This window comes from Culex quinquefasciatus, chromosome 2, assembly GCF_015732765.1.
Source record: "Culex quinquefasciatus strain JHB chromosome 2, VPISU_Cqui_1.0_pri_paternal, whole genome shotgun sequence".
Lineage (NCBI taxonomy): Eukaryota > Metazoa > Arthropoda > Insecta > Diptera > Culicidae > Culex > Culex quinquefasciatus.
In genome coordinates, this window is record NC_051862.1 from 89563326 (window position 1) to 89589623 (window position 26298).

Here is a 26298-nt window from a genome sequence, read left to right on the forward strand (position 1 = left end):
AGAGATAGTAGGAGAGGGAGAGATAGTAGGAGAGGGAGAGAGATAGTAGGAGAGGGAGAGAGAGTAGGAGAGGTAGAGAGAAAGTGGGAAAGAGAGAAGTGAGAAAAAATGGGAAAGAAAGAAAGGGAGAGAGGGTAGGAGAGAAAGTGAAAAAGTTGAATTGAGAGGAAGGGAAGAGAGAGGTAGCAGGGAACAGGAAGAGCGAGAAAATAGAAAGAGAGGGGAGAGAGAGAAAATTCAAAAAATCTCTAATTCCAAACATTATAAAAATCCAAAAAATCTTATATTCTACAATTCCAAATATTTAAAGATTAAAATGTTGAAGTTGTAAAAATATTAAAATATTAAAATAATAAAAGATATTTAAAATAAATGAATATTGAAAAATTAAAGAACTAACATATTATATAATATAATACAAAATAAGAATGTTAAAATATTCAAATCATTAAATATTTATTTTAGGTAAGTACATTTACGCTTGTTGTGTTTTATGTAAATAAAAATATAAATATCATTTAAAATTTTGTTTTTCTTCTGCCTGCATAGCTCTTGGAAAATACCTAATTTAAAAATTAAAATATTGAAATATCAAAATATTAAAATATTAAAATATTAGAATATTAAAATATTAAAATATTAAAATATCAAAATATTAAAATATTAAAATATTAAAATATTAAAATATTAAAATATTAAAATATTAAAATATTAAAATATTAAAATATTAAAATATTAAAATATTAAAATATTAAAATATTAAAATATTAAAATATTAAAATATTAAAATATTAAAATATTAAAATATTAAAATATTAAAATATTAAAATATTAAAATATTAAAATTTTAAAATATTAAAATATTAAAATATTAAAATATTAAAATATTAAAATATTAAAATATTAAAATATTAAAATATTAAAATATTAAAATATTAAAATATTAAAATATTAAAATATTAAAATATTAAAATATTAAAATATTAAAATATTAAAATATTAAAATATTAAAATATTAAAATATTAAAATATTAAAATATTAAAATATTTAAATATTAAAATATTAAAATATTAAATATTAAAATATTAAAATATTAAAATATTAAAATATTAAAATATTAAAATATTAAAATATTAAAATATTAAAATATTAAATTATTAAAATATTAAAATATTAAAATATTAAAATATTAAAATATTAAAATATTAAAATATTAAAATATTAAAATATTAAAATATTAAAATATTAAAATATTAAAATATTAAAATATTAAAATATTAAAATATTAAAATATTAAAATATTAAAATATTAAAATATTAAAATATTAAAATATTAAAATAATAAAATATTAAAGTATTAAAATATTAAAATATTAAAATATTAAAATATTAAAATATTAAAATATTAAAATATTAAAATATTAAAATATTAAAATATTAAAATATTAAAATATTAAAATATTAAAATATTAAAATATTAAAATATTAAAATATTAAAATATTAAAATAATAAAATATTAAAATATTAAAATATTAAAATATTAAAATATTAAAATATTAAAATATTAAAATATTAAAATATTAAAATATTAAAATATTAAAATATTAAAATATTAAAATATTAAAATATTAAAATATTAAAATATTAAAATATTAAAATATTAAAATATTAAAATATTAAAATATTAAAATATTAAAATATTAAAATATTAAAATATTAAAATATTAAAATATTAAAATATTAAAATATTAAAATATTAAAATATTAAAATATTAAAATATTAAAATACTAAAATATTCAAATATTAAAATATTTAAATATTTAAATATTTAAATATTTAAATATTTAAATATTTAAATATTTAAATATTTAAATATTTAAATATTAAAATATTTAAATATTTAAATATTAAACTATTGAAATATTAAAATACTAAAATATTTAACTATTAAAAAATTAAAACATAACAAAACCAAAATATATATAAAAAAGATAAATTTAATATTTAAAACAAAGATGCATTGAAAAAATAAAATATAATTTAAATTTGTATATTTATTTTTAGGTGAGAACATTTATGAAATAGTTGTGTTTGATATAAATAAAAAGATTAATATCATATAAACCATTGTTTTCTTCTGCCTGCATATCTCTTGGATAATACCTAATTTGATCTTTGATTATTCTTAAGTATAAGTAATTTTCGATCGCTCACGTTTCTAGAAAATACCTCAAATTTAGGTATTTATGCCTAAAAATTTGGAATAATCATGGTCCGCCATCTTTGATTATACCTGATTATCAATAATTTTGGATCCCTCACTTTTCCAGAAAATACCTCAAATTTAGGTTTTTATACCTAAAATTTTTGAATAATCATGGTCCGCCATCTTTGATTATACCTGAATATCAGTAATTTTTGATCCCTCACTTTTCCAGAAAATACCTCAAATTTAGGTATTTATACCTAGAAATAAGGAATAATAATGGTCCGCCATCTTGGATTATACCTGAATATCAGTAATTTTGGATCCCTGACTTTTCCAGAAAATACCTCAAATTTAGGTATATAAACCTAGAAATAAGGAATAATCATGGTCCGCCATCTTGGATTATACCTAAATATTAGTAATTTTGGATCCCTCACTTTTCCAGAAAATACCTCAAATTTAGGTATATAAACCTAGAAATAAGGAATAATCATGGTCCGCCATCTTGGATTATACCTAAATATTAGTAATTTTGGATCCCTCACTTTTCCAGAAAATACCTCAAATTTAGGTATTTATACCTAGAAATAAGGAATAATAATGGTCCGCCATCTTGGATTATACCTGAATATCAGTAATTTTGGATCCCTCACTTTTCCAGAAAATACCTCAAATTTAGGTATTTATACCTAGAAATAAGGAATAATCATGGTCCGCCATCTTGGATTATACCTAAATATTAGTAATTTTGGATCCCTCACTTTTCCAGAAAATACCTCAAATTTTGGTATTTATTCCTAAAAATTAGGAATAATAATGGTCCGCCATCTTGGATTATACCTGAATATCAGTAATTTTGGATCCCCGACTTTTCCAGAAAATACCTCAAATTTAGGTATTTATACCTAGAAATAAGGAATAATCATGGTCCGCCATCTTGGATTATACCTAAATACTAGTAATTTTGGATCCCTCACTTTTCCAGAAAATACCTCAAATTTAGGTATTTATACCTAGAAATAAGGAATAATAATGGTCCGCCATCTTGGATTATACCTAAATATTAGTAATTTTGGTTCCCTCACTTTTCCAGAAAATACCTAAAATTCAGGTATTTTGGTTCTACAATTATACCTAAAATATAGGAATTCTCGTACTAAAACGCTATTAGTAATTTTATTACTAATAGCCGATTAGTAATAAAATACCTTATTGCAGTCAGGTTCGATTATACCTAAAAATTAGGAATTTATACCTAATGTCCGTTTTGCGTGTAGTGTAACATCGTGAGTTGTTTTCCAGTTAGTTCAAATGGAATTCTGAAACGATTCAAATTGGGTACTAAAGCCCTATGTCAATTTTTATGTACAACGGTAAAAAACACGATTAAAAACCATTTCTGATCACTTTTTTCATTTTAATGCAAAAAAAAATAATGACAAGACAACATTTTTTCGATGGATCAACTATGGTCCCCTTGGAACGAGCTGTCAAGCAGGAACTTTTCTGTCAAGAAGGACCGCGAGGTTAATTTTTCAAATTTGATTTAAAAATCCACTTTAAACTCTTTGTGGTCGTACAAAGGGTCATTGTACTCAGAAAAATAAGCTTTTTCGCTGTAAACAATAATATCAGCAATCTAAGCTTCATTTTAGGACCCAATTGAATTCCTTTTCAGAATTGGGTCCTAAAATGAAGCTTAGATTGCTGATATTATTGTTTACAGCGATAAAGCTTATTTTTCTGAGTACAATGACCCTTTGTACGACCACAATGGATTAAAAATTGATTTTTAAATCAATTTAAAAAAATTAACTTCGTGGCCCTTCTTGACAGAAAAGGTGACAGCGCGTTCCAAGGGGACCATAGTTGATCCATCGAAAAAATCGACGGTAACATTTCAAAAGGTATCATGTACATTTCGACACTTTCTGAGTTATTGCATATTCTGAAAGTACTCCTAATAAGCTACCTCTCCACCAAAAAATGAGCAAAAGTTACTTCAGTAAAGTCTGTTTAATCTGGATTTTAAATAAAGTAACATAAACAAAATCTCTGCCATCAGCACCCAAGTAACCATCCAACATTAAAAGAAATCATAATTCAGCTGTAGATTAGCTTTTCAATGCAAATCAGTCACAAAACAGCATATGTTAGTGCAAATCAGCTCTAATAAAGTTGCTCTGCAAGATGCTGAAATCATTTCTGTTTGATCATATCACACAAAGAAAAAATACTCTAAATTTAAAAAGATCGTTCGTTGGATTAAAAGTTCGCGTTGGTGAATATTCGTAGAAAGTTCAAACTTTTTAATTTAAAAGTTGGAAAGTTTTTGATACTACCATGCACTTCTGGAACAAAATCGTTGTATCGGTAAAAGTTTTTTACTTTTATTATAAGAAGAAACTTTTTATGGCAACAATAAATAACATTTAACATTACAGAGATGATTTTCGAAAAATGTGATGGATTTTATTTCTATTTTTATTTTAATATTAAAACTGCTGCTTAACATCGCGGCTTACATTTTGGAGCGCGACAGCGATGTAGAGAACAGGGTAGTCTCGTTGCCGGCCATCATCAGGACAGGCTTGGAGGAGTTGGCCATTGGGTGTTAATTCGGGAAGGTAAGTCGACGTTTTCCGACTGGGAAGTGAAGCGCATGAACCGATAGTTCCCGATCGCATCGTCCTCCTTCGAGAATGGCACAGATGTTGCCAGTTCATCCGGCCGAAGCTGCGCCGCCGCGAGTTGAGAGTTTGCGGACGGGAGTTGCTGAAAGAGTTTGAAAGTAAATTAAATTGGCTAGACACTGAACACATTCTCAATACTCACCGGTGACTTCTTCGGTATTCTAGGTAGATGTTCTTGATCAGGTTCGTCGGATATCGCTCCAACCTCTGGAAGTAATCCGAGTACGACAGCTTCAGGACCTGCGGCTTTCGTACAGACGGTTCTTCCAGAACTGGTGCAAACTGTTCTTCCGGATGTTTATGTAATACTCGTCAAACATGTCCCGCACCGAGAAATGGACTTCAGACCCTCAGGACATCCCACACTGTCCCGTCATCACTTCCGGCACATAATGCTGCTGATGGTCGTAAACCACCGGCACCGAGTGCAACATCCGCGCTGACCACCTCCGATCGCTTCTCGTCGTTTCCCTCTTCGGTCGGATCCTTCTCCTCACCGTTAAAATTAACTTTATCGAATACAACCGGTGCAAATCACATCCGCATAAACGGCGTCCTACAAAAACAAACAAAATCAAACACAAACGCCACCAAACACCCAAGCACCCTTCTTTCCCATTTCGGTCGTGAAACAGCCGCAGATCCGGCAGGAAGCTGGCCTCATCCTTTTGAAAACCAACTTTCCCCTAATCCCTTAACCTTGTTCCGCACCATCCTCCTTCGAAGGTATCCGCGTCCAAGTCCTGGCTGCGGACGCGTTCTGTTTTGATTGACGTCGTGGACCACCACTCACTAACCACCGGAATCACCTAAACGTTTGTTTACATTTTGGACTTAGACGTACACGGTTTCACGAGAACGACAAAATGAAAGAAATTATACAGTCGAATTAAAAGTTAAAACTTTTAAATGAGTTAGCAATGAGATTTTCAAAAACTGTAGCAGTAAAAGTTTTCATTTTCAAAACAAGAAAAAAACTTTTAATGTAGCAAATTTTAACCACTTATTAATTCAAAAGTAAGTTACTTTTGTCATTACCATAATATTTTTTTGTGTGTAGGGTACACAAGATCTATTTCTTTTTTCAAAAATGTTTTATTTAATTATTTTTTAAATCAAAACTATAACTCCAATACTTCTAACTTACGTGAAATTGTCCGAGGATTCCGAATATGACAAAATTGAGACCAAAAAGTGCTGCTATGGCGGCCTACAGGGCAAAAACTAACGTTGTAAAATGTTTGTTCTAGAAAAATCGAAAAACTATTAGAAAAACTGCGATTGGCCAAAAAGTTAACACCGTAGGCTTATAGTCCATGTAATTACCTATCGTTTGACCTATGGGAGTATGGGTGTTGGAGGCTGTTGCAAAAAGATATTAAGGTTTTAAAAAAATCATTTTTTAACAGTAATTCGCAAAAGCTGTGAGAAAAAAACAAACCAATCCTGGATGTCTATAGCTCATTTTGAAGTGCTTCAAAAGACCTTTCGAATGCAACTAAGAGAGTTGGAATTGATGATTTTTTTCGGAAATGCGAGCAATTGGGTACTAAAGTCCTATGTCAATTTTTATGTACAACGGTAAAAAACACGATTAAAAACCATTTCTGATCACTTTTTTTCATTTTAATGCAAAATTTTTTTTTGACAAGACAACATTTTTTCGATGGATCAACTATGGTCCCCTTGGAACGAGCTGTCAAGTAGGAGCTTTTCTGTCAAGAAGGACCGCGAGGTTAATTTTTCAAAATTGATTTAAAAATCCATTTTAAACTCTTTGTGCTCGTACAAAGGGTCATTTTACTCAGAAAAATAAGCTTTATCGCTGTAAACAATAATATCAGCAATCTAAGCTTCATTTTAGGACCCAATTTTAAGATTTTTTAGGTTTTTTCGACCTCAAACTTCAAAGCCCGTTCTACCCCACTTCCCTTTGTCGTAGAGGGCTCATATTTGGCATGAGTTCATCTCATGTATAGACAAACAAACGCTGAAAGTTTCATCCAAATCGAAGCACCTCGATACCTCTAGAACAAACCGAGCAATATTTACAAATACTGCCTCTTAAGTATAGAATAGATGAATAGTCGGTTAAGTATAGAATGGATGATCAAGTTTCAATAAAAGCAACGTTTTTCATCGTTTGTTATCATTAGAACATCTTATTTTGCTTTTATATTACAATGGGAATTGAAAATGGATGCTCAACATTCAAATGCGTTTTTCTCAAAACGCATGGTTTGTACATGATGCTTTTTAAAATGTTGGCGTCGAAATGTTGTCTTGACAATTTTTTTTTTTGCATTAAAATGAAAAAAAAAAATGATCAGAAATGGTTTTTGATCATGTTTTTTTACCGTTGAACATACAAATTGACATAGGGCTTTAGTACCCAACTCGAATTGGGTCCTAAAATGAAGCTTAGATTGCTGATATTATTGTTTACAGCGATAAAGCTTATTTTTCTGAGTACAATGACCCGTTGTACGACCACAAAGAGTTTAGAATAGATTTTTAAATCAATTTTGAAAAATTAAACTCGCGTTCCTTCTTGACAGAAAAGGTCCTAATCGACAGCTCTTTCCAAGGGAACCATAGTTGATCCATCGAAAAAATGTTGTCTTGTCAAAAAAAAAATTCGCATTTAAATGAAAAAAAAGTGATCAGAAATGGTTTTTAATCGTGTTTTTTACCTTTGTACATAAAAATTTACATAGGGCTTTAGTACCCAATTGAACTGACTGGGCAAACTTGGGGCAAACGCTTTAGGTTAAAACTAAACGAGCGTGTAACGAATTAAGATCAAACATGAGTAAATTTGCAAACCGTGTATCTTGCGTTTATCAAGTCTCGTTTTTGGCGCCAAAAAGCTTAATGCGTATTCGTTCCTGAAAAGGTAGGTCGGTGTCTCAAATGAACCAATTAGGTTTTACGCCGACTCGATTTGGAGGTTAGAAAGGAGTGCACTGTTTACATGGACTTAGCACAGTTCGATGCGGTCGTCGATTTTGTTCGGGGAAATTCGTCGACAATCGACGAAGACCATGTAAACAGTGCACACGAGCTGTCAAATGACGTCACGGTGTAAAACCTAATTTTGACCATTTTTCAAAGATATAGAACATTCAAACTGCAGCAAACCGTCCCACAATGGCCAGCAACCCGACGGCATCCGCTCAATCGACCGGTCTTGGCGCGCTCGATCGTTTCGAGCGTCTCGTCAACAACGGCCAGTTCGCGGACGTGGCCTTCCGGGTCGGTGAACCGGGCGAGCTGATGTACGGCCACAAGGCCGTCCTCGCCGAGGCCAGCGAGATGTTCCGGGCCCAGTTTGCCGGGGCGTTCCGGGAGTCACGGGAGAACGTGCGAGAGCAAGCGATCCCGATCGTGGACATTGAACCGGCCGTGTTCAAGGAACTCCTGCGGTACATGTACTCGGACCGCGTCAACGTGACGGTGGAGAATGTGTTGGATCTTATGTACGGTTCGAACAAGTACTTATTGATGAAGTTGAAGAAATATTGCGAAGTGTTCTTGATGGCGCATCTTTCCGAGGGGAACGCGCTGCGGTTGTTCGATCGGAACCGCCGGTACGAGCTGGATGAGGTCAATGGAGCTTGCCTGGCCATCATTTGTGACAATCCGATCAAGGTCTTTTCTGATGAAGGGTTTCTGGCGCTTGCCCGGAAGTCCGTGGAGTTGATCGCCTCGCAGGAGTTGATGAATTGCCAAACGACTCAACTGTTGACGGCGATCGAAAAGTGGATCAGGGTCAATGAAGGTGAATCGAAGGAGGGGGTCAAGATTGTCAACATGATTCGCGAGCAGAAGAACCGTGATTTCAAGTGCCAAAAGATGCACAATTTCTCCGCTGGCCACTACCTGAACATAGTCAGCACCAGCACCGTAAACGTAGTCCAGAGCTCTTCGGGGATTCAACGCTTAGTTGTGCAACGAAATCCAACGTTGCGGCCCCGAAATCCGGTACATCTTGTTCAAAGAGTTCAAATTACACAACCCGATGCTGATTTTGTCCTGCAAATTGGAGCAGAGTTGCCGCTCTCGATCTACGGCTTCGGAATATGCATCAAGTCTCAACGTGTGCTGCAACCGGTAACTTTGGACATCGCCGTGGTCCTGACCAAGAACGACGCTGGCCAAATCGGGTTACCCTTTGTAACGAAGCGAACCGTCACACCGAGCGCAAAATTCTGCGTCGAGGAAATCCTGTTTGAGAAATTGACTATCGGCAAAGAGAGCACGTGTACAATTAAGGTTCACGTGGATCACGGCAAAGAGCCGCTGTTTTGCTTCAAGAACTTCGAACCGGAGAAACTGTTCCTGGGAATGCGCTTTTTCAGCAGCTATGTATTGCGTAATGCGCAAAACGAGCTGACCAGCACCAACAGCATCCTGTCATACGTGCTGTATGACTCCATTTTCTACAAGTAAGAGCGATGGAGCTTGAATAATTTGAAACGACAGTGAATTTAAGAAAACATTGACAAAAGTATTTCACAATAAAAAATTACACTAACCTTACAAAGAATTTTATTTAGTTTTAGGATTTCTTAGAGCCACAGTCAATCCTCCAATTTGGAATTGTTAAAAAATCGCCCAATTTTTAAAAGGGAGTGTTCTTTTTTAGTTAGACCTGAAATAAAACGCTCCCTCTAAAGCTCTAGGAGTAATTCATGTTTATTCAAGTCATCGTTTTTTTAAAACAGCTGCATTTTAGACAAAAATTTTTCGCTTTCATAAATTCATAGTTCTCAAGGTCAACGAATCACCTCCGCACTCACTACTTCCGGTCATCATAAAGCACGTAAGCCACACAGCTGGTTCCGGTGTTCGGATAGCCGGTGCTGCTCTCGAAACGCAGCCCAACTTCCGGATGTTCCGGCTCGAAGCCCTTGTAGCAGTACAGCGTCGTTCCGCGCTGGTGCGTCACTTGGATCTGGACGCTGCACGAAGTACCATTGCCAATGGCCAACTTCTTGAACAGCAACTCCTCCACGTGGATGTCCGCTGCTTGGGCGGTCACGGTGCGCTTCATGGGGGCGATCAGCGGTCTGGTGAGCTTGCCGTTCGATGTTCGCTCCACGGTAATGTCCAGCTCGATGGCTGCTGGGCACTTTTTCGATTTGATGCAAATGCCAACGCCGTAGATCGAGATTGCTTTGCCGGAGTCGATTTTCAGGATGAACTTGGTGGACGATCGAGTGTTGTTGTCCACGTAGAGGCCGGCCGCAAAGTTGTGCATCTTTTTGCACATTACAGTGCGGTCTTTTTGTCCTCGAGCCACGTTGATGATCCGGGTTCCCTCCTCAAACGCATTCCTGTTGATCTTTATCCACTTCTTGATCGCCGTCAGAAGCTGATCCGGCTGGCAATTCATGACCTGCCGCAAGGCAATCAACTCCACCGATTTTCCGGACAGCTTCCAGAAGCATTCGTCGTCAAAAGCTTGAATCGGGTTGTCGCAAATGATGCCCAGACAGATCCGGTTGACCCAGTCCAGCTCGTAACGTCGGTTCGCTTCAAACACGTTCAACACATCCGCCTCGGTCAGCTTCAACCGCAGATAGTTCTGGCAAATTTCGGTCAGCGTCCACAGCTGATACTTGCGCGCTCCGTAGAGAACATCCACCGCGTTCTTCAGCGTCACGGTAATCCGGTCGGCGTACATGTACCGCAGCAGTTCCCTGAAGGTGGCCGGTTCAATGTCCCCGATCGGGATCGCCTGTCCTGGCGGCGCTTCACCGAACAGCGTCCGGAACACTCGGCTGGCTTGCACGAGGATGGCCTTGTGGCCATACATCAGCTCTCCCGGTTCGCCCACCCGGAAGATCACATCCGCAAACTGGTCGCTGTTAACGAGGCCCTCCCAGCGGCTTGCCGCGGACAGGTCCACGAACCGGTAGTGAGAAGTTAATCTGCCCGTCATTTCGGAGTAATCTGCAAGGGTCTCGACTGAGGATTTGCGTGAAATCAAACTATTTTCAAAACTTACCTTTACGTGTCCCAAAAACAGTTGGAAATGATCAAGTTTGGCGCCAAAATGTGACTTAACGGATTTACGGCGCTGAAATCTGAATGCACTCTGATGAAAACAAAGTCAACTTCAACTCAAACTGAGAACCTAGGTGGTAAATTTCGTTTGACTCGAAAAGTTTTGTGTAAAGTTGAAATGATTTTCGCCCACTTTCTTCGAAACGTGTATCGTTATCAAAACAACTCTGAAATGTCAAATTAATTTCCAATCGAAGTCTTTGTTGTGATTCACAGTTTTTTGTCCCAAATTTACCTGAGTTTTTAGTTTTATCAACCCATTTTTTAATGGAAAACCAGTTGAAATTGTTGTTCAAAACGTTTGCTTTATTTAAAGCGTATTCGGTAGGACCAGCTGCTCCAACGACGAGTGCCCTTGCGTAACGCCCCCACAAGAGTGGAGATAGTGGGCCACTTGCTGACCTTGGAATCTGTAGAAATAGAATCATTCTCGATAAAGCCTTCAGAAAAATGTCCAACTACGAGCTGCACGCGAGCGAAACCAGCATCTCGATCCCGCGGGTCATCACCGTCGACGGGGTCAACTACTACGAGGTGATGGTCAAGTGCGGCCTGGTCATGTGGACCGTGAACCGACGGTACCGAGACTTTGACGACCTGCACAGCAAGCTGGTCCAGGAGCGAAGTGTAGCCAAGGACAAACTGCCACCGAAGAAGGTGATCGGAAATCGAAGCCCGACCTTCCTGAAGAAGCGCCAGGAAGCGCTGGAGCAGTACCTGAAGGAGATGCTGATCTTCCTGAAGGTGACCATGCCGCGGGAGTTTGTGGAATTTCTCGAGTTCCACCGGTACGACATCATCTTTCTGGCACAGAACCTGGCCTGCTCGTTCTTCCTGCGCGGCGAAACCTTCCTGGCCAAGTCGAAAAAGTACGGCTTTTCCGTGCTGGAGCTGCACGCCATAAGCGAGCGGCTAAAGTTGCCCTGTCCGGCGACCGAGGCCGCCGACAGCGCGCTGAATTTTTCCCACATTATGGACTTTTGCTCCCAGCTGGAGACGGTCATCGTGCTGCCGACCAAGAACAGCCTGCCGATGATTCTGTACGACGACGATTCGGAAAAGTACATTCCGCACGCGCTGCATAAACCGATAGCAAGCAGCAATCTGATTCCTTCGCAGCTGCGTTACGAGCTGAGCGTGTTCAAGGGCTTGAAAAATCTGCTCATTTATGGCATTTCGACCGAGAACATTGAGAATGTTGGTGAGTGTTGGATAAGGCTACCAACTGTACGGATTTTTTCCTTACCATACGGATTTTCGAACCTCTTCGCGGATTTTTAACAGGCCGGAATTTTTGTAGGGAATTTTACGCATAATACGGATTTGTACGGAATTTTAACAACTTTTTAATCATTGAATTGCTTTTTTGATTTGGTCGAAGCTTTTGTTAACTAGAAATTTTTATTTTTCTGTGAGTTTGATTTAAAAAGTAAGAGTATTCCGGAGTTTCCTCAATTCAAACTTGATTATCAATATTTCTAGAGTTTTTGAACTATTGTCTTTCATATGTTGATAGGACCTTTAAAAAAAAAACTCTAGAATTGTTCTTTTAGAAATTCCTTCCTAAATATATTCCATTTCTACAGGCTTTCTAAAACTTGTGAAAACATTTGAACATTTAACAAATCTAGAGTTTTTTTAAAGGTCCTATAAACTGTTGTGTTTCACATGCTATAGGACCTTTTCAATAAAAAAAAAAAACGCTGGAAAAGTGTTCGTGAAAACACTAAGAACGATATTATTCGTAAAAGCAAAATTGACATTTCTTAAACTTTTAAACGTTTAACAAAAACAAATTGAAGAACATAATGATTTGATTCAAATCACGGTTTTTTTTATGAATACTTTTAAACATGCAAGTCAGAAGCACTCTGATAGCATTTTGTGAAATTTGTTAGTTGTAAAAACGACACAGTTTTATATTTTTAATTATCTGATTTATTAAATTTAATTTATCTAAATAATTCATTGACAGTTTTTGTTATACCATGGTTTCATATCGGCAAGGTGTACAGATTTTTGCTCAGCAAGAGTTGGTAGCCTTAGTGTTGGAGATCTGTTTGATTAATGATAATTGTGGTATCTCCTCTAGGCTCAAGACTTGACTGTCTTCAAGTTAGCAGGAAGACAGTCAAGTCTGGAGTCTTTTTGGGTGTTTTTTAATACCCCTGACTCAAGGCGGTTCCAAAAACACCCAAAAAGCAAAAACTGGAAATTTGGTTTATTGGACCATTTAAAAAAAAAAAAAAATCCAGAAGTATTCTTTAAGTAAAACTCAAGTTCCAGAAGTCATTCGGGAAAATCTTAATTCTGTCAAAAATGAACCCTTAAATTATGTTTGAATTAGTGAATCTATCTATTTTGTTATATATTTTTTCAATTTTGAATCTTTTAGTTTATGTATTTTAAATTTCTGTTTTTTTTTTAATTTAACATTCTATTTTTTAATATTTTTTCTCCCAAAATCCTCAAGCGCGCGCACCGTCTCACACGCTCAAATCTAACTGTCAACTTTTCTGGAGGGGATCACGAAATGAATGCGCAACTTTTCTTGACCGCGTTCCTTCCGATCTCCGTACTTTTGTCGAAAACACCAAATCGATCATAAAATCCGTTTTCAAGAAATAGATTTTTATGCATTTTAATGGTTTAAAAAAAACTTTATTTCATGTGCCGAATTTGAACAGTGATTTAGAAACTGAAAAAAAACTGAATTTTAAAACTTCAAAATTAAAAACATCCAGAAAATCTTAAAATCAGAATATCTGAAATTTGTTAAAATTGCACAATTTCTCTTTTATTTTTAAGAATTTAAGAATGCAGGCCAAGGGTGAAATGATACCTTTTCGGTTGACACCCGGTGAGGAACATCCTGGAAGGAGCGGAACTACACCCGTAGTGCTGTTAGCTGACCTAGACCTTGGTCAAAACAGCTGCTCTGGTTCCTTGCAAGTTACCCATTTTCTTACCTCCACGTTGGCTTGGTTTCGTCATCATGATGACAACACGTGACCTTGCTGGTGGCCTGTGGAAACGAACTCGTAAACCTTTGACCAGCGAGGATCAGAGTAGAGACGGCCAAAAGAAAGGGATGCGCAATGTGGGAAGGGAAGATTGTAGACGGTATTGTTTTGATTCACAGCATGTTGAGTTAACTGTTGTGGATGTACCTGATACATCGCAATACGGGGTTTCTCTTCTTTCCACTTTCAGCTACTATCTATCTTCTATTTCTTTATTATGTATAACTGATTTTCTAATTCTGCTTCTGTTTACTATCCACCATTTTATTTTGATTGCATGATCTTTCGTTTCTCTTATTTTCTTATACTAATGCATCTTTTTGTTTTTGTTTTGTTTTGTTTTTGTTTGCTTCCATTTTCATGTCGTGTCTGGGCCTGCGGTTGGAGAACGATTACACCACGACAACCACTTTGGAGTGATATTATCACACTGGAGACAACAGCAACAACATAAGAAACCCTGATGTCACTCAGGTTCACGAAAGTAACTGTATCATTATTTTAAAGTGTTTATATTTTACTAACATCCCTTTCTTTGCAGAGCATGGACTACATCATAAAGCGGCAATGTGGGAAAGGGAAGTAATTTGTGATTGTAGAAGGTATTGTTTTGATCCACAGCATGTTGAACGAACTGTTGTGGATGTACCTAGAACATCGCAACTCGGAGTATCTCTTCTTCTTATCTCCAACTACTTTAGTCCTGTTTCACTTATCTGTCAAGTCTCCTCTACTTTATTTGCCAGTTTTAACTGCTATGTGTTTTCCCTAACATCCCCAATCGGCTCATGAAGTTGTCATTAATGCTATCTAAGCTTATATGATATTATTTATCCTTTATCAGATAGCTTTTTTCATAAATTATTGCCTATATTTTTAATCTACTTCATACAGCTTTTACTCTTCTTTCCTTCAACATACACTTATTCTTTCAGTATCGAACTTTATGTAGTTTGCTTTCCTTTATTGTCTATTGTTTTAATCTACGCCCTTTTCTTCAAACAAGTAAGGTTTGAGTCCTTACTCAATATATTGAATGATCAAAGTCACACACAACGTTATTGTACTTTTGGTAAACTTTTTAATAACATGCTTAGGTTCAAAACATTGTAACAAAACACCGCGACAGAAGAAATAGCAACAGATAAACACGACTCAACACTAGGAAAGATTTCAGGAGAAAACAATACACAGTAAAATAACAATTAGTTTTTGAATTCAAACTAAAAATTAAACAGTTTTTGCTTTACTGAAAATTGATAGGCACACTATAAATGGTTAGGCGCTTATACTTACATCAAACCCTACGTAATGTACCACCCCGGCCGAGTTAAAATGCGTAACCGGAAAAGAAGGTGTGCATGCCTGGCACGAACACTCAAAGCGTGTTCTAGCGTGCTGCTCGTACTGACTCAGAGCAAGGGTGAGATGTAGGTGTAAGGGCAGTGCGTGTTCGTCGGGAACCTGGTGCATAAGATCGGTCAAGGCCCGTTCTTACACTGAAAATTGCGAATTGCGAATTTTTAAGAATTTAAGAATATAAGAATTTAAGAATTTAAGAATTTAAGAATTTAAGAATTTAAGAATTTAAGAATTTAAGAATTTAAGAATTTAAGAATTTAAGAATTTATGAATTTAAGAATTTAAGAATTTAAGAATTTAAGAATTTAAGAATTTAAGAATTTAAGAATTTAAGAATTTAAGAATTTAAGAATTTAAGAATTTAAGAATTTAAGAATTTAAGAATTTAAGAATTTAAGAATTTAAGAATTTAAGAATTTAAGAATTTAAGAATTTAAGAATTTAAGAATTTAAGAATTTAAGAATTTAAGAATTTAAGAATTTAAGAATTTAAGAATTTAAGAATTTAAGAATTTAAGAATTTTAGAATTTAAGAATTTAAGAATTTAAGAATTTAAGAATTTAAGAATTTAAGGATTTAAGAGTTTAAACATGTAATCCTTGCCATTTTTTACAGGTGGCCTCTGCGAGAGCCTGGTCCGCATCGAGGTGTACAAAAGCGAAATCAAACACATTCGCCAGATCGCGCTGTGCGACGACATCCACAAAAACACCGTCACCGAGCTGGACCGGTCGAAGGAGTGGCGCAATCTGCGGCACGCCGTCTTCAAGGAAAATCAGCTGACGGAAATCGACTTTACGATCCGACTGTTTCCGAATCTCAAAGACCTGGTGCTGGACAAGAATCAGATCGAGTGCATTGCCAACCTGAGCGCGCTGAACAATCTGCAGGCGTTGAGTCTACGGTGCAACCGGATAAGCGAGTGCATCGATTGGCACCTGCAGCTGGGCAATTTGGTCAGCTTGAATTTGTCCCAGAACCGGATTCGACTGCTCGAGGGGTTGTCCAAGCTGTACTCGCTGGTGAACCTGGATCTGAGCTGCAACCAGATTGAACAAATTAGCGAAATCGACCACATTGGAAACCTTCCCCTGCTGGAGAATCTCCGTCTGATGGGAAATCCCGTCGCCGGAAGTGTCGGTAAGAGAGAGATCGTCAAAAACCTATTAAATCACATGTTAAATCTACTTTTTAATTCTAGATTATCGCGCTCGGGTCCTGTCCCGCTTCGGAGACCGCCTCCAGGAAATTTATCTGGACAACGAGAAGGGCAACCAGACGGAGTACGACACGGCCCTGGTGCTGTCGGCGTTGCGCATTTCGGCGCAAGCCTCGCAACGTAAATTGCACAGTTTGTTGCTTCCGGACGAGGAAGAGCAGCAGCAGCAGGCAGTGGCCGGAACGAGCAACGGGACCAGATAACGACCAGTTGAGCTGGGTTGTTACATATGAATGTTTTTTATTTAATCTCTATTGTCGTGTCTATTTTTATCGGTTATTATATTCGCTAAGTTAAGTGTATGTTTTACATTGTGATAGTGCAATTTATTCGATAGTATATCAACATTTAAAGATGTTTTGCCCCTTCCATTTGAAATGGTATTGTTTTACTGTATGCTCATTGAAAACATTCGTGTAAATAAAATATTACGTTTATTTTATGTAGCCTAATCCTGTCTTTTTATTGACCTTAAATGCTAGTACGCAGATCGGAAGAAAAGGGGTCAAGAAACAGCTTTACGAACAGCAGAACAAAGGAGAGGGAGCGATTTCTTGGGGATTTTCTTCACCCTCTCTGGCTTGCTTTAGCTGCCGCTGCTGCCTATTTGATTTTTTTTCTTGACCGTTTCCTTCCGAAGTGCATATACCGCTTAAAGGCTAGTATGCAGATCGGAAGGAAAGGGGTCAAGAAACAGCTATACGAACAGCAGAACAAAGGAGAGGGAGCAATTTCTTGGGGCTTTTCTTCACCCTCTCTGACTTGCTTGCGCTGCCGCCACTGCCCATTTGATTTTTTTCTTGACCGGTTCCTTCCGAAGTGCGTATACCGCTTAAAGTGGTATACGCACTTCGGAAGGAACCGACCAAGAAAAAAAATCAAATGTGCAGCAGCGGTAGCGCAGCAAGTCAGAGAGAGTGAAGAAAAGCTCCAAGAAATCGCTCCCTCTCCTTTGTTCTGCTGTTCGTAAAGCATACTAGCCTTAACCCTTAAACAAAATATAAGGAATCATTTGAAACCTAAATTTTCTCTTGAAAACACAATAAAACTGAAAGAACGTCTTACTTTTCTAGACTGTTGTTTTTTTTCAATACAAAAGTTTTCCGTGTAATTGGAAATGCACTTTTAATTGATTTAACAAAATTCCTAGCAACATTACTCAAACTTGACTGCCTACCTTTCAACGTGTAAACATCAGGGCAAAAATCCGGAGATCAAATTCGCCACCTGGGCTCGTCAAGCTGACAGCTGTTTGTTTGGATTTTTACGATTTTTTTTTCTTTCTGCACCAAAAATTCAAAAATCGTGGTGCAATCGGCTGCAAGTTTTGCGCTCGGCTTAGAAAATGGACTAAAAATTTCCGCGAATGTACAAAAGAAACGCCAGTGTTGTGAATCAAAATCGTTGTGTGAAAAGGTGTTCAAGTGTAAGAAATATTTAAAAACTTGATTTATGTGATACTTTTAGAGGAAAATTGAAGTGAAATTTGGTGCACGCCCACGATAGGAATTTTTGTCTCGGAAGAAGAAAAAAATAGGGCGGAATTCCGGGGAAAACTGTTTTGACCTGAAAAATGTGCTGCATTGATCTAAATGAAATGTGCCCTTTGGCTTGATTTGAAAATTATGTAATTTTCACTTCTAAGCATCGTGCAATGAGCGTGGCGCTTGTCCTCGAAGTGGATCATTGAACCGGGGCAGATATTTTAGAGACAGTAAGTCGAGAAATTTCTACTATCTAATTTAGTTAGGCTTGATCGATCTTTTTTTTTTGTAATTTGTAAACTGATGGTTGATTTGTGACGAGAGCCTGTATGTTTACAACATAATAATTCATTAAACAAAAAAAGCTATATCCTGGCCAGCAGCGAAATTATGGGAAAGTATAGTTTGCATCAGATTTGAAGCATAAGGTGCACTAAGTCCTCGTTCTCGCTTTGCGAAGAAGCCTTTTTGTGTCATCGGTTTATCCATGCGAGGCTCCATACAATTTTGGCAGCTGTCTCTACAAAAATGGTTCCGTCATCAGAGGGGGTTTGCGGGGTGAGATTGGGTCATACAATTTTCAGCATTTGTATGACCCAATCGCACCCCCAGACCTAGAGAGTGACGATTCTCGAGATTTCCAATTTCCCGGGAATCGAGAGTTGAATTTGGAAATTTCCCGGAAATTCCCGGGACCCGGGAGTGTTTTTAACTATGCCAATAGTGCCAATAATGTATAAAGAAAAGTTATAAATATGTTTCTTTTCAATGAATTCAGTTACGATTTATTCATACTTTTTCTATGAAACGATAATTAGTAGCCTCATTATTTTTGGGAACTAGGTTTGATCTACCTTTTATTTTTTTTCCTGAATCTGCAAATACAACTTGTTGTTCGAACTTATTATTAGATTTTTGTGAAGTAAAAAAATAGCTAATATGATTTCCCAATATCGGGATTTTTGCAATTTGATAAATAGCGACTCAAAACAACAATTCCAGAGTTTTTTTTTAAAAAAAAAGGACCAATAAACTGTTGTCTTTCATATGTTTATAGTACCTAATAAAAAAAACTCTAGAATTTAAAATTGTTTTTTAAGGTCAACTGTAAATATTCATTGAAGAAATAGTAATCAGGAAAACCCGAATGTTTAAAGTTTTTTTCTTCCAAAATATAATTTAATATTGAGGTTGAAGCGAAACACAAAATGACTTATTGACATGAAAGAAAGCGAAATTAAATTACTAAGAATTAAAAAAACTAGATTATAAGGATTGCTATGCTTGAATGAGGATATGGAAATTATACTGATCTTAAAAAGGCTTTTCCCTCTTAGAAATAATAAATAAAAAAATATATTTAAAAAATATTAGACTTCCTTCCTGGAGTCTAACAGCTAAATATGCTTTAAGGTAAATTATAGAATCCACATTATTTTAAGTTCTCTCAATTATAGTTATTGGAATTTTTGATAAGTTTCTTCTTTCTGAATAAGAAGATAAGAGAAGCATTAATGCCAATATTGGTCATTCGAACTTGAACATCTTATATTTAACATGCAATGTTCTAAACAATTTCAAATTTTCAAATGTTTTTTTCTGGTTAGCTTCGATTTGCTTCGATATTTATATAATTAAAATTTCCCGGGAGTCTCGACAAAATTTCCCGGGAATCGAGAGGACCAAAAATGGCCGATTTCCCGGGAATTTTTTCCCGGGAATTCCCGCTCGTCACCCTCTACCCAGACCCAATGTCACTGACACCCAATGACGGTACGTAAATCGATGCCAACATTTCAAAAAGCATCATGTACACACCATCCTTTTTGAGAAAAACGCATTTGAATGTTGAGCATCTATTTTCAATTCCCATTTTAATATAAAAACAAAATAAGATGTTCTAATGATAACAAACGATGAAAAACGCTGCTTTTAATGATACTTGATCATCCAAATTCAAATAACATTATTTCCGTAATTTTATTTGAGAAAAACAAACATAACTTCTTTTGAAATCACCAACGTCTATATATCACCCTGCTGTCATTGAAGGGGACGATTTGTTATGATTTGTTTTTCTTCGCCGAATATACATGGTGCTTTTTTCATGATCCTTTCGACGGTAACATTTCAAAAGGCATCATGTACATTTTGACACTTTCTGGGTTATTGCATATTCTGAAAGTACTCCTAATAAGCTACCTCTCCACCAAAAATGAGCAAAAGTTACTTCAGTAAAGTCTGTTTAATCATGATTTTAAATAAAGTAACATAAACAAAATCTCTGCCATCAGCAGTCCCTGTTTATATAGCCCTGTCAAACTGTCAAACAAAAGACTACATGAACCTCGTGACGAAAAAAAAGCAACATGAACAAAGCGCCATGTACATTCGGCGAAGAAAAACGAATCATAACAAAGCGTCCCCCTCAATGACAGCAGGGTGATATAGACGTTGGTGATTTCAAAAGAAGTTATATTTGTTTTTTCTCAAATAAAATTACGGAAATGATGTTTTATTGAATTTGGATGATCAAGTATCAATAAAAGCAACGTTTTTCATCGTTTGTTATCATTAGAACATCTTATTTTGCTTTTATATTAAAATGGGAATTGAAAATGGATGCTCAACATTCAAATGCGTTTTTCTCAAAACGCATGGTTTGTACATGATGCTTTTTGAAATGTTGGCGTCGCTTTATTCGTCGCGAGGTTCATGTAGTCTTTTATTTGACAGGTTGACAGGGACTGCTGATGGCAGAGATTTTGTTTATGTTACTTTATTTAAAATCATGATTAAACAGACTTTACTGAAGTAACTTTTGCTCATTTTTGTTGGAGAGGTAGCTTATTAGGAGTACTTTCAGAATATGCAATAACCCAGAAAGTGTCAAAATGAACATGATGCATTTTGAAATGTTACCGTCGAGATATTCGAAAATATGTAACTTTTGAAGGAATTTTCTAATCGATTCAGTGTTTTTGGTAAAGTTTTAGGTATTGATGCAGACTGTTCAAAAAAAATGTTTTTTAAACAAAAAAAAAATCAATTTTTCAAAAACTTCTTTTTTTATTTTTTGAATTTTTTTGCTTTGTTTTAGTAGACAAAAACCGCAACTTTTGAGCCATATAAAAGTAAGGATAGAAATTTTGTAGTTATGTTTTTTTTTCTTGGAAAAAAGGTGTTGTTTTGCCCCCAAAATATTTTATTTCTCGAAAAGTTGAACAAATTTTCAATACAATTGCCTGTATTACTTGTATCAATGGAAATCGGAAAATATGAACTAAATTCAAAATTCCATCATCATTCTGCCATTCGATACATTCGGCCTTTGGAGACGTTCTGTCTTACGAGCAAAAGGCAAAATTCGACCTTTGGAGGCAATGTCATTGACACAAAATGGCTTCCAATTCAAAAATATAAATAATATTGGTGGAGTATTACTCATTTTACACATCGTATTTTATTTCATTTAATTTTTCATTTAAATATACTATTTATAGGTTATTTATCTAGATATGAGTGATCCCGATTTTGAAACTTTTTTTTTAAAGAAAAATACGTTTTTCGGAAATTTGACGCCATTAAATCGGGCGTCCAATTTTACACAAAAGTCCCTTTGACACCAAATTTTTATCTCTTCACGAGATATCGAACAATGGAACTCAGATTCGTGATCAGGGACACACAATTACCTCTTAGAGTAAAGTTTCACGAAAATCGAAGAGGGGTCGGGGCAACTTTTCCGATTCCGTGTGAGTTTGCGGAGAATTACCCCATTTAAATAGCGTTTTTTGGAATTGCAAAAAATTTGTAAGCAACTCGTTGGAAAGCTTGATTTTTTTAACACTCGTCGTATTTATCCAACTCGGTAAACCTTGTTGGATAACTTGGTACTTCGGGAGATATTTTAAAACCTTAATTTTTGGACAGAGCTTTGTAAGAAATATTACAGTGTTTCTGAAAAAATACACTGAAATAAAAAAACATGCGATTTCTATGAGATTTTTTGATTTTTAAGTTTAAAAGACAAATTTGAAGGTGATTTGTTTAAAAATATTGTGGAAATTGCCTAAGTTATTGCAAAATGTCCACGCAAAATGCAGGATGGTACGTCTCTCTCGAAAAATGAAAAATTTAAAAAATAGGAAATGTTAGAGAGATTATTTTTATGGGCAGTATTAGTTTTTTTAATATTCGTTTTTTTTTAATTAAATTCCCTAAAATCAAAATGCACTCTGTTAGCAAGCAATTCTAGCAACAGCCAAGGTGAAATGCAATCGAATGCATCTATTTTTCCTCGTTTCCTCAAAGCAAACTGCAATTTTCATCACGCGTGGTATCATTATCTTGATAACAACGGAACCGCACATGGCATTGACACACTTTTCGGGGCATTGCAACGATAGTTGGGTGATGGGAGGTGAGCATATGTAACGGTATGATTTGCACTTTCTAAGAAAATTTTCCTTGAAAATTTTTTTCTGGGAGATCATAGTTTTTGAAATACAATGATTTGAAAATTCGTAAATTTGAAGATCAGAAAATTGTGGAATCAATTTGAAAATAGTCTCAACATTTCAAGATTTGAAGCATTTCACTTGTAATGAAGCCATAGCAAAGTTGGCCACCATATGCCACTTTAGCACCTAAATGGACCATTAATCTCGTGCCAGCATGTGCACCGCCGTGGTTTTATTAACTGCTGGACGCGCGCGCTCGTTTTTCGACCGGTGATTTATTGTCACAGATTCTCGAGGGTCTCTCTTACGTGCATCTCACCCCAAAAACCACCAAAATCTCCCGTCATGTTGTATGCGAAATCATTAAAAGTCACGCCTCGATTGTATTTTTGGAAAGTCTTCGTCATTTGTTTATAATGTCCAGGAAAAAAAAAGTGGCCTTTCATTCGGGGCCATTTCCCAGACAGGTGTGCGCGAATTTTTTATGCGAAATGCGCCTCCATCGTTTGCGGAAGATAAAACGGGCCAAAAATGAAATATTGTGGTGCGAAGTTTGCTAGAGTCTTCAAGTGGGGACTTCAAAAGCCAATGGGGTCAATGAAAGCAGACAGGTTGAGCGAAAACAAAGTTGTAAAGTCCAGCTATTTGTGGTTGGTAAATCTTTTCGATAGAAGTTTTAAATCATATACAGGTTATATTTGAAACAAACCTTACCTTCACCATTGTTTAAATTGATGACGCAGTCAAGGCAAATATTGCTAAAGGTAAGCAACTGTCAACCGCAGGGCTGGTAGTACACACTCAAAAAAGTTTAACTAATTAAAATTGAGATTCAAGTTGACGCAATCAGTCCTTATCCTTATCAAACATTCATCCCAACTTTATGAATTGTGGCAAGTGCTGAAAATAGCCCCTGTGTTTACAAAATACAACCCTCTTTTGCCGGATGGTTATAAATAGCCCTCCGATGGTGTTTCACTTTGTGTGAAACAGCATCGTTGGCGAGTTTGCCGTCACCTTAGTCAGTCCTGCTGGCCCAAAGTTTGTATGACAATAAAGTTCAAGTTAAGTCTCAATCTTCAGGCAGAATTTATTTTTGAGCGATTGAGTAACGAAACTTAACCTATGACCCATCTGAATTGATTTTCTACAAAAACGAACACAAAGTGTTGTTGGCAACAATCAGAAACATGACTGTTGCTTTTCTCCCAAGGAGCGTCGTAAACATTCCAACTTATCATTTTATTTTAGCAAAAAAAAAAGGAAAAGGTTATCAAAGCTACTTTCACCATCCTCTCCCATCACTTTGCTTCGTGTTGGGCGGAAGATGGGTGATTTAATTTCAACAAACAAAGTCGTGTGTCCTGTGGCTTATTCTTAAAACAACACTCAGTTTGTTAACTGTTTTTTGTTCTCACTTCTCGAAGGAAGTAGGAGAAACACGCGACATTAGAAAACGAGACTTTTCGTTCGCGCCCTCTCGGGTAACAACCAAGCTGTTGTTGGTGAGATATTTACATCCTCATGTAAGACTAAAAATAAAAGCAATCTGTCGAAATGTCACTGGCCTGACGCAAGGAATTCGGGTGATTTCGAGCGGGGAACGCAAGTGAATTGAACTAATGAAATCAACGTGATATTGATCTGGGAAAGATCTTTTTAAACTTAAGTTAAGTCAAGTTCCAATTCGAGAGAAAAAAGATCTCAAACCGAGAGTATAAAGAGACAGCAAAAAGAGGTAACAAAAATAAAACAAAACTGTTTGATAGCGGGAATCGAACAAGATACCTTAGCAGACTTAGCAGTAAGATCTTAACAAAACTGAAAGTATTCCAGCAACCATGAATTAATCCATTAATTCGTGAATAATCCGGTTCACTTTTTTGTGATACTATTATTGATTTCATGAATCGCATTCATGAAATCGTGAATTTAAATTCATGAATTTATGAATTTTATTAATGAATTTCTGAATTTTATTCATTATTTTATGAATTTTCATGACGTAATAATGATCAAAGTCATTCGTGGATTTTTGATCATGAAATCGCGGATAACACTATTCATTAATGCATATGATCTGTTTCAATAAACTAATGAATAAATTTATTGATGGTGTGCGAGCGAGAGAATTAGCTTCTCTAGATAACCCTTATCCTCTTCAATAAATTCGAGGCCTTTTTACTCTCAGTCGTCTGCTGTGTAAAGATTTAAGAAATTTCATACTTTTTTTTAAATCTATTTCAGATCGTTTTGAAATTAGGACTTCTTTGTCAATTTTTTTAACTCTTATATTACTACTTGAAAAAACTCTGTAAGATTGTAGAGTTGTTTTGTTCAAAAAGAAGATAATTTAATCGTGGATCGATCATTCCTTGTTTCCTGAATGAGATGTAAATAAAAACACAATCAATTTCGATAACATTTCTGAATCACACAAAGTGCGGTGATACGTGACTATTCTCATCTTACTAATTTCGTAAACAAACGCTCTTTACACGTGATTTTTGACAAGATATGAACGGCCAAAGTCCCAACACGAGGATGACTGGCATCTTTTTGAAGTACAGAGTTGCGCACTCTCTTTCCTGAAATACCAGTGTGCTATCAGCTCTTCTCCGAGGGAGAAACCAAAAATCAGAGTGGAATTTTCCGCACCGAAAAAGGGCCGATTTGGGTTTTTGTTTGTATTTTGGTTCGTTCGTCTCGCGTGTGGCGGAGGTCAGTTATCAACACGCTCACACGTGGTGAATGCATGACTAGCGGATTGCGACGAGCTGGCCCACGTGGGGAACCGAACGCGGAAATTGTGAATTAATTTGTTTGCTTGGTATTTCGTTACGTGTTGGCTGATGATGTCTCGTTTTGTTATCGGTATCAAGTGATTTTTACTGATTAAAATGAATCAGGAAATAAATTAAATCCGAGACAACCCGAGAGTAGTTGTGACAGAACAAGACCAAAGCAAGACCAAGATTAAAAAATACAAAAATACAAAAATACAAAAATACAAAAATACAAAAATACAAAAATACAAAAATACAAAAATACAAAAATACAAAAATACAAAAATACAAAAATACAAAAATACAAAAATACAAAAATACAAAAATACAAAATACAAAAATACAAAAATACAAAATACAAAAATACAAAAATACAAAATACAAAAATACAAAAATACAAAATACAAAAATACAAAAATACAAAATACAAAAATACAAAAATACAAAATACAAAAATACAAAAATACAAAAATACAAAATACAAAACAAATACAAAATACAAAATACAAAAATACAAAATACAAAAATACAAAAATACAAAAATACAAAATACAAAATACAAAATACAAAAATACAAAATACAAAATACAAAAATACAAAATACAAAATACAAAATATACAAAATACAAAATACAAAAATACAAAAATACAAAATACAAAAATACAAAAATACAAAAATACAAAATACAAAAATACAAAAATACAAAAATACAAAATACAAAATACAAAAATACAAAATACAAAAATACAAAAATACAAAATACAAAATACAAAATACAAAAATACAAAATACAAAAATACAAAAATACAAAAATACAAAATACAAAAATACAAAAATACAAAAATACAAAAATACAAAATACAAAATACAAAATACAAAAATACAAAAATACAAAAATACAAAAATACAAAAATACAAAATACAAAATACAAAAATACAAAATACAAAATACAAAAATACAAAAATACAAAATACAAAAATA

At 35.1% G+C, this 26298-nt stretch overlaps 2 protein-coding genes across 3 annotated transcripts in view; both read left to right on the forward strand.

Annotated features, from left to right (window-relative positions):
- The first annotated feature begins 11134 nt into the window (after positions 1-11134).
- LOC6034286 (nischarin) lies at positions 11135-17034 on the forward strand. The gene is made up of 3 exons (XM_001844574.2): positions 11135-12178; positions 15979-16503; positions 16565-17034. The coding sequence occupies exons 1-3, from the start codon at positions 11428-11430 to the stop codon at positions 16783-16785; spliced, it is 1497 nt and encodes a 498-aa protein (XP_001844626.2). The 5' UTR covers positions 11135-11427; the 3' UTR covers positions 16786-17034.
- An 865-nt stretch (positions 17035-17899) lies between these two features.
- LOC6034288 (oxidative stress-induced growth inhibitor 1) overlaps positions 17900-26298 on the forward strand; it is a 66885-nt gene continuing 58486 nt past the window's right edge. Inside the window, exon 1 of one of the 2 annotated variants that reach the window (XM_038252895.1) lies at positions 17900-18008. The gene's annotated coding sequence lies outside the window, so the exon portion shown is untranslated. Of the gene's footprint in view, positions 18009-18099; positions 18297-26298 lie in introns of those variants that run through there. The other variant, XM_038252889.1, reaches the window with a different exon arrangement.